At 42.2% G+C, this 19386-nt stretch overlaps 1 protein-coding gene across 1 annotated transcript; it reads left to right on the top strand.

Moving 5' to 3' along the window:
• The first annotated feature begins 3536 nt into the window (after positions 1–3536).
• Positions 3537–19140, top strand: LOC144638797 (TPR and ankyrin repeat-containing protein 1-like). Its single transcript, XM_078498055.1, has 4 exons — positions 3537–4292; positions 7208–7461; positions 8717–11544; positions 18161–19140. The coding sequence occupies exons 1-4, from the start codon at positions 3687–3689 to the stop codon at positions 18367–18369; spliced, it is 3897 nt and encodes a 1298-aa protein (XP_078354181.1). The 5' UTR covers positions 3537–3686; the 3' UTR covers positions 18370–19140.
• Positions 19141–19386: the final 246 nt, after the last annotated feature.

Genomic DNA, 19386 nt, shown 5'->3' with positions numbered 1-19386 from the left:
TTCTCAGGTGAGTGAAAAGCAGTTTAACGGCCAACCTACATCAGGCGGCCTGTTAATTGGATCGTCACACAACGACCCTCTCGAGTGTTGCGTGACGATCCTCTTTTTTTTTTTTTTTTTTTTTTTTTTTTTTTTTTAGATAAAGCAGTTTATTGATTAACACTGACTTACAATACATTACAATACATAGCTTACTTACAATTACAATACACTACAATACATAGCTTACTTACAGAGAATAATTTACGTTACACAAAGGGCATGCAAAAAACTAAATAAAAAAGAATATATTACAGAGAACAGGAAACCTGGGTGCCTACTTTTGTTGTTGTTATTATATCTATTATTTCTATATATGTTTATTTCTATATATACTTATTTCTATAGTTGTTGTTACGGATTACAACTGTATCTGTTTCTTAGATTTATGCATCTCTATCTGAATTTTACTTTCAAGAACGGCCATGAAAGCTTCCCAGTAGTACTCTTCTTCTTTTCTGGAGGCAGTGTAAATGTAATGTTTTGCGATAATCAAGCAGAGGTTTAAACCAAGTCGACGAGAGAAGTCATTGGCAACACCGTAAATGATCATGTTTTCATCAAGAGTTATTGGCTCGGAGTTTTTGAAATTCCACCAATTAGTAAAATGAGACCAAAAGCTCTTAACTTTTGAACAGGAAGCGAAAAGATGAGCTAGTGTTTGTCTTTCAGAGCATAGGTGACATTTATCGGTTTCTTTAAGTGCGTCTCTAAAAAGTGTTGAGTTTGTTGGCAGAATGTGATGTATAATTTTAAATTGAAAGATGGCAAGTCTGGTGTCCTTAGTAACTTTGAAAGGAAGGCTATATATGAGTTGTATTGTTTTTTCATTCAAATTTGCTTTTACCATCCTTTTTTCGGCAGTAGGTGTTACAAACTTTTTTTTGACAAAGAATCGTGTAGCCGATTTGCAAGAGAGCTTATTCAAAGGTATTCTATTGTTATCTTTACCATCCAAAGGCGCCTGGATATTTCCTTTTAGGATATTAACCCATTGTCTAGGGATTGAGTGGCATAATCCATGATACGTAAGAAAGTTAGCTTTGATTTTAAATCTAGAGCAGAACTCAGGAAAAGATAGAAAAGCATTGTTTTGGAAAATGTCTTTGATTTTAATGACTCCGGCTTCATGCCATTTTTTGTAATAAACAGAAACACCACCAACTTTAATGAAGCGATTGTTCCAAATAATTTCATTCAAAACTTGTTCTTTGGTGTTAGGAGAAAAATAATTTATTTTTTCCCAAGCGTAGAGAGCTTCCGAGTAAAAAGCAAGTGGTATTTCAATTTTAAGTGCTTTTAAGTCAAAATTACATTGAAGTAGAAACAAGCCTCCGACATCCCTTAGGTAGCTTAATGGTATGTAGCTCCAACTTGAAGTCTCATTACTGTCGTTGAGTCTTTTTATCCAGGAAACTTTAAGTGCATCGTTGATTATTTCAAAATCAGGCATATCTAGTCCACCTTTTTCTCTCGGGCCGATCATAGTCTTTTGTTTTATTTTAACTTTCTTGTTCCACACAAATTGGGTAATTGCTTGATTTACCATGTTGACAAATTTCGAAGGAAAGGTGAGCACTGATGTATTATATACAAGTTTAGAGATTGCGAGAGATTTTAGAATCGTTATACGGCCATATAAAGTGAGGTTTCTAGGATACCATAAGTTGAGAAGGCTTTTCATTGAATTCAGTTTTTGTTCGAAGTTTTTCTTATATGCAACTTCATCATCATGTGAAAAATGAATACCTAATGCGAGTATTGAGTTGGAAGGCCAAGCTATTCCAAGGGGCTCTGTTGTATTGTTTCTGTTCGCGCCCAACCACATACCTTCAGTTTTGCTTTTATTAATCTCTAGGCCTGAACATTCCTGGAAGTTTGACAATAATTGGAACAAATTATTTGCAGATTTTAGGTCAGAGACAAAGGCAGTTGTGTCATCGGCATATTGAGAAAGCTTAAATTCTTTGTTGTGTATATTAATTCCTTGAATAGTTTTATCAGTTCTTATTGCATTGGCTAGGATTTCAGCGCATAGGACAAATAAAATACCCGAGAGTGGACAGCCTTGACGAACGCCTCTCTCAGGCATGAAAAAGTCAGACGCATATCCGTTGTTTATGAAGCAACTGGAGCAATCCGTGTAAAAGGTTTTTATCCACTTTTGAATGCATGGACCGAAGTTAAAAGCTTGTAGGGTCTTGTGAAGAAAATTCCAGTCGACCGTGTCGAAGGCTTTCTTAAAGTCAATGAATATAGCCAGCCCAGGGATGTTTTCTAATTCAGTTACTTTCATAATATCCATAATGAGCCTAATGTTTTGACCAATATAACGCTCTTTAACGTATCCGGTTTGATCATCGTTGATTATTTTGGGAAGAACGTTTGAAATCCTATGAGCTATGGCTTTAGTTGCAATTTTGTAATCGACATTAAGTAGTGTCAGCGGTCTCCAGTTTTCAAGATATAGTTTGTCCTTACGTTTTTTTGGTATTACTTTGATAATTCCTTGTTTTTGCGTTATATTCAAATGTTGATGTTCGAATCCGTAGTTTAGACTTTGTACCAACTCTTCACCCAGCATCGACCAAAAGCGTAGATAGAACTCTACTGAAAGTCCATCGCTACCAGGGCATTTGCCCTTGGCGCACTGCTCTAAAATGTGAAGGCATTCCTCGTTACTGAGTGGGTGCTCTGAGTGGGACCTGGAAATGACATCACGCCCCCTGGAGTTTGACCCCGACAGACACAAGGTTCTCAACTCCGAGTTTAAGTTCCTGTACACGGCCATTACTCGAGCCAGGGTCAACGTTTGGTTCTTTGATGAAGACGAGGAAGCCCGGGCACCAGTGTTTGAGTACTTCCAGAAGCTGAGCCTCGTTCGCGTGATACGCATGTCAGGTGAAGCCAACGAGACGGAACAGCTGACCAGTATGTACTGAGTGACGATCCTCTTCATCTTACGTGATGACCCAAAATAACGGCTGCGAGGAAGACTGTACATGCCAAACTCTGCAAACTGAAAGAAATACATTTCAACCAGTGTTTGTAGCAGTCTTAGTTATCTTCGTTTGACTCTGTTTCATCGATTTATTGCCGTCCTGCACGACGTAGCAAGACTTGTTTCATAGACAAGCGAGACGGGAGGCCCCCTTCTTACGCTGCACTGTCAATTTGCTTTGGGTCACGTGGGGGCCTCCCAGCCGTTCTTTCTAGTGACGTCATGCCAAATTATCATTCTAGCAGGAACAAGGCAAGCGTAGGTGAATGCTTGTTGTATTTGACAAAGGAAAATGCACACTAATTGCGTGTTTGATGTGCTGTGTAACTAGGGTGACTTGTGGCTTACCTTTAAAAAAATTTAAAAGCGTCTAGTGCGTCGCCAGCGGTGTGTTAGATTCTTTCTTCAGGTGAATGACTGATATGACTGCAATTGACCGTATAAACAGCAATTCTGTCCCAAATACGGTTCGCTTTCCGATTAAATTCTTTACAATGAAGACAGCTAAATTTGCGGCAGACTCCATGATGCCATGCACATGCATCCAGTAAGCTAGTTGGTAGAAATTAAAGTCTAATTAAGCGATAACTCTGATAATCTGTTTTGCATGTAGGCTAAGAAGGAGTGGCGAGTTGTGACTACATTCATGAAGGAACTGTCAGACGGGAAGGTCCCCAACACGTCAGGGCTCGTAGAACTTGCAGAAGAGGACCTGGAAATGACATCACGCCCCCTGGAGTTTGACCCCGACAGACACAAGGTTCTCAACTCCGAGTTTAAGTTCCTGTACACGGCCATTACTCGAGCCAGGGTCAACGTTTGGTTCTTTGATGAAGACGAGGAAGCCCGGGCACCAGTGTTTGAGTACTTCCAGAAGCTGAGCCTCGTTCGCGTGATACGCATGTCAGGTGAAGCCAACGAGACGGAACAGCTGACCAGTATGTTCGTGGAAAGATCGACTGAAGCAGAATGGTGCCAACAGGGGCATTATTTTTACAACAAGGAGCTATGGGAGGTGGCAGTGAAGTGCTTTACAATGGCCGGTGATAAACTGATGGTGAGGAAGAGTCAAGCCCAGCTGCAGGCTGCTGAGGCAAGTAAACTGAAAGGAAACCCCAAGGTGATGAGAACACAGTTCTTGAGAGCTGCCGATCAGTTTTTACAGTGCGCCATGTTGGATGAGGGAGCCAAGTGTCTGCATAATGCACGAGAGAGACTCCTGTTGGCCAAACTAAACAAGAAATTAGGAAAGGTTAGTGGACAAGTTAAGTTAATCTACATTGAAATTCGTTACTTCAAATCAAGTTTCTGTACCATTTTGGGGGGCGGAAATTTCCCACCTAATTTTGAACATTACGTACCGTAAACGCCATATTAAGCTCTGGAGGGAGGGGGAGTGCTTATTTATTTTAAGACCACTAGATGGAGAGTGGTTTAATAAAGAGGAGAGGAGGGGCTTTTAGATCTTACATAAATCAAAGATCTCTTCGAGATATCGACTTTTTTGCATGAAGTTAGTATGAGTAGAAGGTTTTTCCTGGGCATTGTTGTTCCAACATATCATGGAAGAATTCAAACGTCTTTCAGTTCAAGCATTTTTTTTATTTTCGCGGAGGAAATGCTGTATTTGTCATTCGCGACGGCTGTGCGCTTTGCGACTCATATACTTTGGCTTGGTTAAAAATGGTAAACTTTAACGCTTGCCTTTAATCGAAATAGTTGTTTCCTGTTAGAAAGATTTCTACTCGGCTTAATGCAGGGTTCCCGATAAAGGTTACGCACGACAGAGTTACCTTTTGTCTCGTCACGCAATCTTAACCCCACATTGAGAAGTAAATTTTCGTTCGGATATTACCAAAAGCCGCTTCTCCTCGCGTTATTCTTTACCTTACGGCTACACATGCCATTTCTAACGACTTCATTTCCAGTAAAACAGTTGCTGGTTTTTTTTCTAATGGCGATGCATTAACTTCTGAACAGAAGCAAAAACTTTTAGTGTTTACTGCCTCCACCGGAAGTAATTTCACAACAGGCTACAAAAAAACTTGTAAATATCACTTCACACCTGCATTGAATGTTGCAATTCTAAATTGTGCAACTCAGCAGAAATAATCAATTGTCACGAAATGAGTTCCCTTTGGTTAACTATTAGCAACGTTTTAGTGTGTGAAAGACTTGTACCAGTACAAATTTGCGTTGTTAATCGTTTTAGGTTAAACTAGTGGTACCTATCGGTAGAAATGCCAACGAGTACAACGGGAGATCGAGAGAAGAAGGGAAGATAATTGTAAATGTTTGGCTGAAAGTACGCATTATGATTTTGGTCCGATCAATAAACATTGGGTGTTTTCTTTGAAAATCTTGAATGTTTCTGGAATAAAATGCGATTTTGTGAAGGCTAAATGAGGGAAAAGTTCTAAAATAATGCCGTGAAAGTAGTGAAGATTCAATGAGAAATCTTCTAAACTCCATGTTTTTGAGAGTTTCAAGCCATTGTTGTTCGATGCCGCTATCGCTGCTGTTTTACCTTTTTTTAAGTCCTAAAGGTCTTAATCAAAGTTGCTATGACCCACTGAACTCGGAAAATAAATTACGAACTGAAAAAGCAAACTTTTACAAAGATTTGCCAAAACAAATCATTTTAAACTTTCCACACTGCAGTTAAATCCACTCAACACGCAAGTATCCAACAAATTTGAGGTTTCATCTTTGTGGCCAAAGATGGAACAAGTTTATTTTATTTTACTACCACCGTTCCGAGAATAATTCATCACGCGCAATGCGTGACGTCTCAAATGTCACGTAAAACTGTTGTTGTTGAGACAGCTTTAAGGAAAATTCAAGGCCCGGTCGTCCGAGAAAAAAAAAGCTAGACACTCCAGTAAAAAAATGAAGTATAGGGCATTTATTTTATAAATTCGAGAAACGAAAAAAACCTCTAAATAGCTCTCTTCTAATCGATAAAATCCACGACACCAAATTCGTTTCCGTGTTGTTTTCATAGCCAGACCTAACTTAATTACGCATGCAAATTTGTATGACTTCGAAATTTTCGAAGCTTTGGAAATTTTAAAGCTTTGTAATGCATTTCTTGCCTTTATCTTAAATGAAATTAAATTCTAAACAAAGTTTAATTCAAGTTTCTTTCGTATTTCAATCTCTAGTTCGGGAATTTTGGCTTTTTGAAGCGAACAGATTTGAAACCTCTCTGTTATCTGACACGCATCTTGTCTGGGGATTTTAGTTGCCAATGCATCATGCACGTGCTAAACAAATTAGTAGCGCGCTGATTGGCCAAACTACAGCAAAGTGTGCACGTGCTGAACAGATTCTGCTGAACGGATTGGCTAAAAACATCGGAAATTGTGTTTTCGACAACTTCCGCCTACATCCTAATATGGTCAAAGTCTGCATAGCCCTCACACTTTGCCTCACACTACGCACGGCTCTATATACTGCCGCCGAGACAGGCTCGCGTTTTCGCTCGCCTTTCTCGTTGGCAATTAATATTAGCGCCTAAAGACTTGTACCAGTACAAATTGCGTTCTTAATCGTTTTAAACTTCGCTGCCTTCGAGCGCTGAACTCCTCACATTCTTAATTGGTTATGTCACGTAAGATTTGGGCTACTCGCGTTTTTAGTTGTTATATAACGTTTGTAAATTTGATAAGTCACGTTTTTTCTACAAGAACGGAAGTGCTGAAGCACAACTAAAGAGTGACACTTTACAAGTCACGCGCTTTGATCACCCACAGCGGAAAGTATTCCCTTGAGAAATTAAAACAGTCCCTTGAGAGTTAACAAGAATGTAGTTCGAGATTACCCAACTTAACCGCTATTTTCCTTCCTTTTGCTTGTAAACAAGCAAAAAAGTCGAAAAAAGCGGTAGGGGGGGGGGGGGGAAACTTTAACAACATATTTCGTGTCTCCTAGCTGATATGGATCGTTCTCTATTACATTCCTGCCTTTCTTTGGTTTCCCTAATTTTTGTACAGTATGCCCAAGTAGAGACTTCATGCCATTTTGATCTATCAGACAATGTCGTCCTCATTAATTTTATTTACCGGTAAAAATACAATTTTCCCAAGTTGTGTATTGTTCAGATCACGTCTTTTAAACTTTCTCAATCAAGTCGTCATGACTTTGTTTTTTTTGCGTTTTCAACAGTTTGAAGACGCCGCGAAGCAGTTAAGAAAGGAGCGCCATTACTTGGAAGCCAGCGAGTGTTACGAGATGATCAATGATTATCACCAGGCAGTGGAAGTGTTGTGTCAAGGCAACCTGTACAAAGAGGCTATCGACACCTTACAGCGCTACAAGAGTCTTGTAGGAACTGATGCCAGCAAGGGAGGGATCCGCTCTCCCAAGGAGTCCCGAACTGTGGAGCGACTGTGTCATCAGTTGGCAGAGGAACACTTTAGGTGAGTTATAAAACGCCACTTCGTTGGTTGAACTGCTGTAGTGATTTTTAAAACGTTTCGTGATTGGTCGAGCAAACATGCTGGGTTGTTGGATATATTTTTTCTTCTATCAGTCAGGAGCAAAACGAAAACCAATCATCACTTGGCTTAGACGCGTTTTCCCGGAGTTTTGACACCAAGTGCATCGCTTGTATCGAGTTCTGACAGGTTCATTGCGTGTTTTTTGTTAAGGTCATTGCCCTGAAATAGAACTGAACACAATTTTTTAACCAAACTTCGCCTACTGGTTTATTACTTTAAGGGAACTTAAATTTTGAAATAAAAAAGGGGGGTCACCAGATTCGTTTAGGAGCAGGAAGACCTTGTATGTTCCATATAATTCCTTTAAAATTCCTCTGCGAGTACTAGCAAAGTACACGTTTTTAGCGATAATTTATTTTTCAAACACAAGAATTGATCTGTTTTCATTTTACAGAAAGAATTTGATCGCTACACCCAAAATATGAGAAAAAATGATAGGTCACCAGACTCGTTTACGAGAAAGCGACAATTTACTTCTCTCGCGGACTAAGCCACATAGAAAGAAGCCGCCATTTTGTTTATGTGCGCGCGCTCGCGCGCGCTTATTACGCGGAAAATTCTGCGCAGTAAGGATGCGCAATGCAATACAGGGCAATGACCTTGAGCGTTTCTTGTGATTACTTTGTTCTTCTCATGGGAGAACCGCTTTGTAGGAATCCCACAAATGTTTAACTAGTGCTTCAAAATACTTTCTCTCAGTTATTAATCACACTTAGGAAACTTCAGTCGCGAACTGCGGTATTCGTAAGTTAAAATGGAAGCAATAGACAGCATTTAGTTTTGGCTGAAGAACGCTGCAGTAAAAAAGAAAAACAAAAATACCCAAGTTTCAGTAGATTGTGCACTGTTGTACTAGTATTATTTCATTTCGCCACGCGTCCGAAACGTCCAAAGGTTTGTTAACAATTTTCTAGTCAGTGACAAATGTATAAAGATTGATTTCGTCAAGGACTCTTTGGGGGGTAGATGAAATTGTACCTATCATTCTTGATTTTACGTAAACCGATGGGACTTTTTTGGGTTGCGTTTTAACGTAATGGAACTTTTGGGGGTTGAAAAATTTTGCTTCATTCACACTTCCCCATCACTGTTATACCTGAGTACCCTCCCCTCCTTCCCCCTCCCTGTGATATTACGTTTTATTGAGTGATTTCTTTTCTTACTGATTTCTTAGTTGCGGTCGCGTTGATGAAATGGTCTCAGTTCTTGAGCGACTGCCATCAGCCAACGATCGAATTCTTTTCCTGGAGAATCACGACTGCGTACAAGAAGCTATGGAGGCTCTGTTAGAGGAAGGCAGGTACAAGGATGCTGGAAACCTCTTGAGAAAGAATGGCAGATTCATCGAGGCAGCCAAGTTTGTGCACAGTAAGAGCTTTGCGGCCGAATGCTTCCTCTCCGCCGCTCGCTGCGTTAAAACGCATGCTTCCACTGATGAGCGTCGTGACTTAATTGAGGGCCCGACCGAAAAAGCTTTGGAGCTGTTTGAAGACGGCGATGACGAAAATGGTCAGGCACAATGCCTCCTGATTTTAGCAAGGCTAAATGAAGATGAAGAAGACGCCGAAAGTGCTCGAGAACTGTTTCGCAAAGTGAACAATATTTGCGGGGAAGTACATGCGTGTCTGGCGCTTTTCGCCATTTTAAAGGGAGACGTTTCACGCGGTGATGTCTGTGATTTTCCTGGTGTGTTTCTTGGAGGCTTGGATAGGTTATTCAGTCTTATTATGGCGCTGAACAAGCCTCAAAACAGCGTGGCTGAGCTTCAAAAAGTGGAAATGTGCGAGACGCACTTTGGTGTTTTCAAGGGAGATAAGTCAGATGTTAGATGCGCTTTCATTAAGAGCGGCGGCCTGTTCATCTCGTCTGTTCCTTACAGCCCAGCTGAAGTCAAAGTTGATAAGGTGGTGCTTGATGTGGGAACAGCACGGTGGCGTATTTCAAGCTACCTGTGCGGCTTGGCTTGTAAGTTAGCGCAGAACATTTGCCAAAGTGTAGAATCAAATGCAAGTTGTCAACGCATTTGTAGAAGGCCTCTTGTGGGTTTAAGCTGCACTCCAGGACATTGTAAGCTTACCCATGTACCATTTTCAGAGGATCTGTTTCAAGATCTTTTCGACTCCCTGTGTCATCAAATGCATGTTAATGCTCTTGTGCAGTCGTTCCTTGACGCCATTGGTCGCTTCGATCCTCAAAGGCAGTTTTCACAAAAGCTGCTCACTAATGCTATAAGGGACTTTCAAGCTTGTCGACAGTTTTACGATTTGCTCTTTCCCAAAATCGGCCTGCATGCTTCTTTTCTCTGCAAAGAGCACTTCCGCGTTCTACGTAAGAACGGCCCAGTCAGAGAGCGGTTGACGAGATACGCCGATTACTTATGGAGGAATACAAAGGACATTCACCGATGGCAGAACTCTGACAGATTTATTGAAGTTTCACGAATCCTTCACCTTGTTGGACACACTAACAAGGTTTTAGAGCGACTCAGCGTTGAAGAAAAGGCCTTTGCAGGAAGAAATGTGCCGTGCGATGGAATGCTCCCAGACAGACAACACGGAGGCTTCCACAGCCTTTTCCGACTCTTGGAAGAAGGCAGGCGTGTACTTCACGTGTATGGCGATGTTTTGAACTCTGCTTCCTTTGTTATTCGACGATTCGTCCGTTTGATTGCATCGAGGTCCTCCATTCCTATGCCTTCACTCGCTAACATCAGCGCCATCTTTGAACACCAGGTGATCGCTTGTCTGGCACTTTTTGCGCGTTTGTTCAACGACTACGAGTTTCCTATCTGCCTTCCAGAGAGCTACCTTGGTCTGATCAACGTCTGGGACATACTGCACGGCACAGACAGGTTCCCTACCTTGTGCAGTATCGTTGAAGCCACCGCCACGGGACTGCCTTCTTTCAAAGGGATCCGTCAAGTTCAGCGGTTACTCGAGTACATGGTCCAGCTCGTGTCGGGGCAAGTCAGCCGTCGCTTCAACTTGATCAACAGTGCTTTTAGTCCCAATGCAATGGATCGTGTGCTGTCTGGTGAATCAGAGAGAATCTTAGTCCTGACCTTGACCATGCTGTGTAACTATGGCAGAGGGATTCCACCGGCTCCATTTGGACGTCTCATCGAATCTCTACGTGGCGTCACCGTGCACGCGTTTCTGCCACGTCGAGTACGGAAGGTGTTAGAGGCGCTGCGTTGCGCCGAGCGTGTTAAAGACGTAGTTTTTGCACTACAAACATTTCTGTCTGAGAGAGATGAAAGCCTGTTTTCCGTTCGTTGGTGTGACCGTCAGTTGTTGACCGCCGAAGTAAATGCAAATTCCTTCACGCAGGTGTTCACCGCTGGGTCGGCTCTGTGGCATCCTCAGGCGCCTGTCACCGCAAGTGAGCCGCCCGTGGATATTTACTCACCATCGGAGTTTCAGATGCCGATCGGTTACCTGGAAGAGCAGAAGAAGGAGCGTGCTCTAGAGACAGAGCGAGAGGAAGCTGCCGTCAAAATCCAGCGCTGGTACCGTCAAATCAGGCACACAACTCCTAAATCCTCGCCACGAGACGGCGAAGTTCAACAGCAGCCAGCTCATTCAGCTGAGGCTCACTTTGAGAGGTTCAAGGTGGACAACTCAGCTTGCAGCGTGTGCAGCGTCCACTTCAGCGACAAACCTAACGAGAATTACGAATGGCACATACGTTATGCAAGCGCTCACTGGCGGATGCTGGAGGAATTTAACGCGTACAAGCAGCTCTATCTCAGGAAGATATGGCCTCTCTTCGTGGCGGAGAAGGAGCTACGCGATGAGCTAAATACTTTGTCTGGGCAGAGCAGGCTCGGTTCGCATGATTTTGGCCTTGATTTACAGCGGCTAGACCATGTAGGAGCACGCGTTGGAGAGTGCATCCGGGATATCGAGTCGCGTTGTAGGTGGGGTGATACGGTCCGTTTGACGCGTGAAGTCGAGGCTCTAGGAGCGACCATCAAGGAAGTGCAGAAAATTGTGAAACAAGGTATGTTTGAAATATTAATTCTCATTACTAATACTATATGGATTTGCCCTGGTATTAGTTCGGAGAATTTGGTGGTTTATCAAGACAGGGGATTAGGGATATTTGAAAAAATAATGTCACAGCTTGAAAAGAAGTTAGTGTCCGCTAGCCTGCGGGCTAGTGAATTTTGCGTACGGGCTAGTGGGCTTAATGTGACAACGGGTTTTGTCCACTACTGGGACAATGGGTTTTGCGTCTGTGACACGGGATTTGTTGCTCAAAACTCTTCAACGGGGAACGGGCGATGAGAGGCCTTTCTTCGGCTGAAACTGTCGACTAATTGGACTGAACGAACTGAACTGGGGATAGCTCAGAGCAACCACGCTTGCTGCGAGAGAGGAACTTGTCACGGGCTCCAAAGTACCGAGGGATCTGCTACACTGGAATCAGGACACAAGAACTTGGACTTCACAGGTTTATTCTTCGTCTCGGCGTAAATCTTCTATGTAACTCCACGAGATGTAAAATCGACTTAACAGTGATAACAGCACTCTTTATATACTAACGCTAAACCTGATTGCATCATACAAAGTACAATTAAAAGAAGGCTGAGCAAAGTCAACTTACAATACAAAAGCAAAGCGAATAAGTTCAGCTGGCGAGTTTGTAGACTAAAGTACAGCTAAATAAAATTCAATTAGAAGTATTTTAAACTAAAAACAAGGTTGAATAGAGTCGGTCTATTTGAAATCGTAAACTAACCAAACTCAATTATGAACAAAAGCTGAAACAAAAAGATACATCTGTCGAATGTATATTCAACCTAGAAAGCTGTCTAAATTCGAATTGTTTTCGGTAATGGACAAAACGAAAATTGAAATTAACTTCTTTTATATTTTTTCCCTTGAATACAACCCTAGTTTAAACAGCGACAACCCACACGCGCGGTTATTTACTTAAAGTACAAAAGTAGTTTACTTAAGCATGTAAATCGCTGTTTGCCTATAAAACTCATATTTGCACAGTTTCCCGATGAATGTAACTCTAAAAGTGCGAAGGTCCTATTTTATGATAATTTCCCTAAACATTGATTAATTCCTCCTGACATTCCTCCCACCTTTAAATCGAGACCTCCTGGTCGAGCAAAAGCAAAAGGCACCTAGAACTCAAATTTACTATGACTGTGATACTAGCCTTAAAACGCTCTAAAAAAAATTCCTAATCATGTATCATCACACTTTCCCCTAACTTTTAAATCTCTGATATCAACTTCTTTGCATTACGTTTATCTTCGCCAAGACACTGTTTTCTTGATGCTACTTAAACACCTTCATTACTTAAAATGTCAACATTTTCCTTTAAAGTTCCTTGTCTGTATGACTCAATACTGTGGTACTTCAGTCATTATTTCCAAGTTGTAAAGACTTCTCTCCTTTCATCTTCGCGTAATTCCTGGTCAACGGTTAACGGGCTCTCCTGAGTATTTAAATCTGTTTCCTTGAATGGTTCAGCTGACGTCAATACTTTTATTCTCTGCGGCTTTATTTCGTGTATGTCAATTTCCGAATCTGGATCCTTGTCTCTACGATATACTTGACTGACTTGAGTACAGAATACGCGTACGCGACCATCTTGAATCTTATTATCTGGGGCTTTTTGGACGAACTTTGGCATTTTCTGAACAACGGGGTTGGCGGTGCCCTTCGTGTGCGACGTGCTTGAAGCTGTGAGCAGGTACAGTACAACAAGCATCAGAAGTAGGAGTGGCTGTTGAAATCCTATATCTTTGTACTTTTGACTTCGCTGGGCCAATTTGCAGTGAGGTTGGGTGCTCTTCGGGGAATATGCAGGAACAACTTGAGTGGCTACGGTCGTCTTTTCTTTCAGCTTCTTCTGTTGAGCAAGGAAGCTTCCCATAACTGGTACTGACGTTGCACTGGTATGTTTTCCAGGATGTGTTGCTGTTGAAAAGCATATAGTACTGTCTACCAGATTAATCAGGGCTCCGTTCTTTTGTAGGAAGTCACGACCAAGAATTGCATCGTAGGCGAGGCTCTGCATAACATGAAACTCACAGGAATACTCATGTCCATTCAACTGTAAAGGAACAGTAATCTTGCCCAGTACCGGTACGGTATCGCCATTGAATGTCTGCACTGACGATAAGGAACCATCGCTCAACTTAAGCGGGAACTGACCATTAATCTTCGTAAAGAACAGTTCGTCAATGGCTGATACACACGCACCAGTGTCCACGAGTAATTGAACGTCTTGACCTGCTATTTTGCCTGCTGTGGTTAGGTCACTGGCCTTAAGGTTGGCATCTTTCCCACGTAACAAAAGGACATTGCTTGGCTGAACTGATGAGTTCGTTTCTCGGCGAGTTCTCTTGTGTGACTGTCCTTGCTTTGGCATAATTTGACTTTGCTGCTCATTGGTTACTGCCGACTTCACTTTCTGATTTATACCTGGGATATTCACATCTGCTTCTTGGCTGTTCGTTTTTCTTGCTTAGGTAGGGCGGCAATCACCTGATCTGAGGAGTTTTCTTCTCCTTCAAAAGTGAGGCTGTAAGTGCGCACTGGCTGGCGGGACGTTTGCGCTTCTGATCTCGGGCTCTCTGGCTTGTGATGGTAGTCTTGAACGTGACGGGCGTACTGCGCGTCTAGTGCGAGTAAACTTGCTGAGCTCTGAAGTTCCTGCTGCGGATTTCCCTCTTGATTATAATATGCACGGTAGTCTTGTCTCTCTCCTTTATTCTGGTATGGGTCTTCTGGCCGGTAATAATAGTAACAGTTGTACTGAATATGGCCAACGCGTCCACACTTGTAACACACTGGATTAGACTGTCTGTTGCGTATTCTGCTGTCTGCTAGCTCTGGGCGACTGATTTGGTTTCTGTGGACAAGGCTGTTTATTCGGTTGTCAACTCGTCGGTATAGACTTTCTAATTCGCTTCTGAAAGTGTTCTCCATACGGCGAATTTCTTCGGTAAACTCTGGTGCCCCACTTCTGTTGGTTTCAGAAAACGCGGCTATGCTATTTGTATTACCATATGGCTCCGTTTCGGTAAGGACTGGTATTCTGGCGTAAACTTCACGGCCTAGTTCCTTTATCATATCCTTTAATTGCTGCATTTCGTCTCTCATTCCGCTCGCGTTGCCGGTATTTCTGGTTAAGGTATCATTAAGAGCGGCGACTGCTGGTGGCTTGCTTGTTGGTACTCTGGATGTGTTTACATCTGTGGAATTCCCAATAACCCGTTGATCGAGATCTTGCTTTATGCTAAGAAGGCTTTCTTGAAGTTCTTTCATCTCCTTGCGAAGTATACGGGACTCTTGATTTTCTGCGGAGTAGGCTGCTATGGCAGTATCTTGTTGTTGCCTTGTGGCGCTTCTTACGAGTTCGTCTATTTTATCTTGCAGTGTCGAGGGTTGCTGGTTCAAATAAGCCACGTTCGCTGGCGAATGATCCTTGGCCGCTGAAGCTTCGGAATTGGTCAGTTTTCCCAGAGATGCAGTTAGTTCCGCCAGGGCAATGTTATTTCTGTCAATAACACTCAAAAGTTTCTTGTCTTCTAAGGACGGAGTCTGCGGGCTGGTCTTATTGGCGCCAGAAGCAAGCAAGGTTATGGCTTGCGACAAGTTGTTCAACTGCGCCGTCATTTGACCATCAGGAGCACTACTCATCGTTGTTTCCACGGAGCATGCTAACCGTGCCATTTCCTCTGCTTCTCGGAATGTTTTTGGTTGTCTTAACAATACGGTTTTCCGAACATCAGGCCGCAATCCTTGGACGAAATAGCGCATCTTATCTGCGTCTGAAATGTTTAACCTGCGAAACTTGTTCGTCAAATCGGTTAAATAAGTGTCCAACAGTTCTTTCGGGCCTTGCTGGCGTGTGCAAACAGCTTGCCAGATAATCCAGCTTTGATTATCATTGGCGAATCGCTCCCTCAGAGAATCCCGTAATTCGGCGTACGTCGACTTCTGATCAGTAGGCAAGGCGTAATAAAAATCTTCTGCAGGTCCGGCTAGATTCATGACTAACTCTGCTTGTGCTGTTGGACTGGCCAGATCAATTCGGCGAAGTTTAAGGTAGTTTTCAATCTTATCCAGCCATCGATTAATATCTTCGGAGTCATATCCGTGGAATGGTGGAGGTCTTCGTGTATTGACTGTCTCGGGAAGTGGGGCTTGCTCTAAGGCGCTGGCTGTTTGCTGGTGTTGCAAATTTAACTGGCGTTGAAGGATAGCCATCTGATCCTGTATTTCTCTTAATGCCGCTGCTTCCATGGTGGCTGATTCCATAAGTTGGTCCTTTTTGTGTGCTCTGTTTTCTTTTTCTTTTTCTACGCTTATTTTTTTATTGTTTGAGTTATCTTCTTCGTCCTCGCTACTTTCTGAATCTTCTCGCTCGCTGTCTGATTCGTCGCTGGAAACAGTTTCGCTGCGAGTTCTTGGTTTATTTTGTTTCGGTCTTTTGTAGTTTTCGTGTTCTGTCACTCGCTGATGAGCGCTCGGGGTTATCGGGTTGCTTTGGTCAGCGAAGCTTGTTTCTGGGCGTTGTTCTTCGTTGTGTTCGCAGATCTCCTCGACTTCTAAAGTGACAAGCGGCCTGCTTCGGAGTCGTCTAGAGTCGATCGGCGAGAAATCTTCTAATGAACTGCTTGCGCTGCCTTCACGCGGAACGCAAGAAAATCGCTGAACTGGAGTATTCGGTTGAACAATGAACTGTCCTTCGTTAGGCGGGTCCAGGCTGATATCTAATGCTTCTCGATCGGTTCTATTGGATGGACCTGGACTGGAAAATGCTGTGGATCTCTGGCGGGAGCTCTCAGGCTGTGATTCACTGCGATAGACTTCGGGTGTGGAACTTAAGAGGTCACCGTAGCTTAAAGCGAACGGCAGTTCCTTTGAAAGTTCACAATTCTCTTCTTCGGATAAATCGCACTGAACGCTTGTGTTGACCTTAGGAACTCCGGGTCGTTTATATACGTATAATTGCTTAGGTCTACTTCGTAAATTGTATCTATGTAATTTCTTCGAAATGACTTTCTTGACGGACTTCATAAATTAGAAATAAAACTTCGCTTACTCACGTACTTGGGCGACTCTGTCTTTGTTTACTCGGCGCTCCAAGGGATTTACATCTCGTGTGTTCCAACCATTGAACTCGTTGGGGATTCTTCGTTCTTGCTTGTCCTTAGATATTCCAGATGCAGCTACACTGATTCTCCTAACACTGTGACAACGGATTTTGTCCACTACTGGGACAATGGGTTTTGCGTCTGTGACACGGGATTTGTTGCTCAAAACTCTTCAACGGGGAACGGGCGATGAGAGGCCTTTCTTCGGCTGAAACTGTCGACTAATTGGACTGAACGAACTGAACTGGGGATAGCTCAGAGCAACCACGCTTGCTGCGAGAGAGGAACTTGTCACGGGCTCCAAAGTACCGAGGGATCTGCTACACTGGAATCAGGACACAAGAACTTGGACTTCACAGGTTTATTCTTCGTCTCGGCGTAAATCTTCTATGTAACTCCACGAGATGTAAAATCGACTTAACAGTGATAACAGCACTCTTTATATACTAACGCTAAACCTGATTGCATCATACAAAGTACAATTAAAAGAAGGCTGAGCAAAGTCAACTTACAATACAAAAACAAAGCGAATAAGTTCAGCTGGCGAGTTTGTAGACTAAAGTACAGCTAAATAAAATTCAATTAGAAGTATTTTAAACTAAAAACAAGGTTGAATAGAGTCGGTCTATTTGAAATCGTAAACTAACCAAACTCAATTATGAACAAAAGCTGAAACAAAAAGATACATCTGTCGAATGTATATTCAACCTAGAAAGCTGTCTAAATTCGAATTGTTTTCGGTAATGGACAAAACGAAAATTGAAATTAACTTCTTTTATATTTTTTCCCTTGAATACAACCCTAGTTTAAACAGCGACAACCCACACGCGCGGTTATTTACTTAAAGTACAAAAGTAGTTTACTTAAGCATGTAAATCGCTGTTTGCCTATAAAACTCATATTTGCACAGTTTCCCGATGAATGTAACTCTAAAAGTGCGAAGGTCCTATTTTATGATAATTTCCCTAAACATTGATTAATTCCTCCTGACATTAACCCTTTACTTGCCTGACGGACCAGTGAAGTATCATAAGCATTGTTTTTATGAGAATTTTGGGGGGCTAGTAAAAATGACTTGGATTAGTACATCGACTGGCTACAGCTTGCCCGATGTGCAAGCTTGAAAGTTCAACTACTTTGCACCCTGTGTCGTAATGCCCAAGCACATGATCGCTATGGAAAAGAAGAAAGTAGAAGATATTCAATTGTTATTTAGTTTGAATAAGTACGAGTGAAATGTGTAAATAAATCGCTTCAAAAATGTCTTTAAAAATATGAAAAATTCGTGTAATTAAATTTTAGGGTGGGGAGGGGGTACTTAGGAAATTTGGAAACCATTACAAAAATTGATCTCATGGGATTAACTTCCTTTGCATTCGGTCCTGACTTGCTGTGGAGAAACTAACAGAGCACTGCACAGGACTTGCGGAAATGTCAAACGTCCGACAAATTCTAATCTCCTTTGCCTTCTCTGTTTCTTATTCATAGACCTTCAAAAGATGCGCGACGCAGGTGTTAGGGCAGAAAGGCGGGAGGATCGTGAAGAAAACGAAGATTTCGGTGACGAGGAAGACCTCTTGGACGTGCGCATGCCTAAAGAGTGTGGAGCAAAACGTGGGGGAGGGGGAAAGCAGCCTGGCAAGAAGAAAAACCGAGGAAGACGGGGCCGAGACAAGACACGCTTCAGGCAGTCTTAACGCTTTAGTTGGATAGTTGCTGTTCCAATATCTCTGTTAGTAGCATCAACTGTAGCTTTCGTCAAGATATATTACGTTCTCGTTTAGCATCATCTGTTTCTACTAATCGTTTCGCGCCTCGGTAAATTTCAAAGACTTTTCAAGAACCAGGAATGATTGCTATGGTTCGCCGCAATATTGCGAAAAGCAGTTTAAGTGGTTTATTTGAGTTGCCGGACTTTCCGCGAAAATACCTCAGATAGGAAGAGCGAACTGAAGTCCACCGGTACATGTAGAAATGTAGACTTGAGCTATTTTAGGCTGTTATCCAGCTTGCGTTCCAGTTTGAACTTTTTCCATGCGGCATCATTTGTGTCGATAAAAGGAAAGACAATTGTTAGTTGATTTTTGACGATTTCTTCATTTGATGGTTCTCGGCATTTTTAGTGGAGTGGGTTATATAGGTCGTCTTAGAAAAGTGCTTCTCCAATGGGCTCGAAACTGTTTGTCAGGGTAAAAGATTAAAAAAATTAAAAGTTATATTTCACATTACAATGTCTCGTTCCTTGCCTTGCGGAACTGGAGCAGAAATTATATGAACAGAAAATGACAAAGTTTCGTTGACCTGTTAGTGACAATCGTTTTTGAGTTGTGAAGTATTACATATCGGGATTTCACTGTAGTAATGGCCATTAAATACAACAATTACTACGTTCTTTAGCAAACGGTAGATTTTAGATTGCCGTTGATAACGATGTTAACTATTTAAATAAATAATCAGAAAAAAGGACAAAAATGTTTGTAAAAGTGCGAAAGTACACACGTCACGTGAAAGCAACAGACTGATGTGTGGGAGTTTTGTAGTTGGCGCGAAAACCGAGCGCGTCGCTTTATTTTGGTAGTGTAGCAGCTCTCATAAGCTTGTAATTCTACTGCCCAGGAGGGGTACTCCGGCTTGTAAATGACGGGGATGATCGAAGGATTTTTTGGGGTTTGAAATTTTCGATTCTGGGATTTTTTTGGGTAAGAAGATTTGGC

The sequence above is a fragment of the Oculina patagonica genome, chromosome 14 (assembly GCF_052425735.1).
Source record: "Oculina patagonica isolate OP01 chromosome 14, crgOcupat, whole genome shotgun sequence".
Classification (NCBI taxonomy): Eukaryota; Metazoa; Cnidaria; class Anthozoa; order Scleractinia; family Oculinidae; genus Oculina; species Oculina patagonica.
Note: the sequence above shows the minus strand (reverse complement) of the source record. Positions and strands in the feature narration are given on the sequence as shown.

What these genes read in the sequence shown, in the direction of transcription:
- LOC144638797 (XM_078498055.1), top strand. Translation starts at nt 3,687, where the DNA reads ATGAAGGAACTGTCAGACGGGAAGGTCCCCAACACGTCAGGGCTCGTA. An exon ending in TAAACAAGAAATTAGGAAAG is followed by an intron (nt 4,293 to 7,207) that starts GTTAGTGGACAA and finishes CGTTTTCAACAG; the next exon opens with TTTGAAGACGCCGCGAAGCA. An exon ending in TTGGCAGAGGAACACTTTAG is followed by an intron (nt 7,462 to 8,716) that starts GTGAGTTATAAA and finishes CTGATTTCTTAG; the next exon opens with TTGCGGTCGCGTTGATGAAA.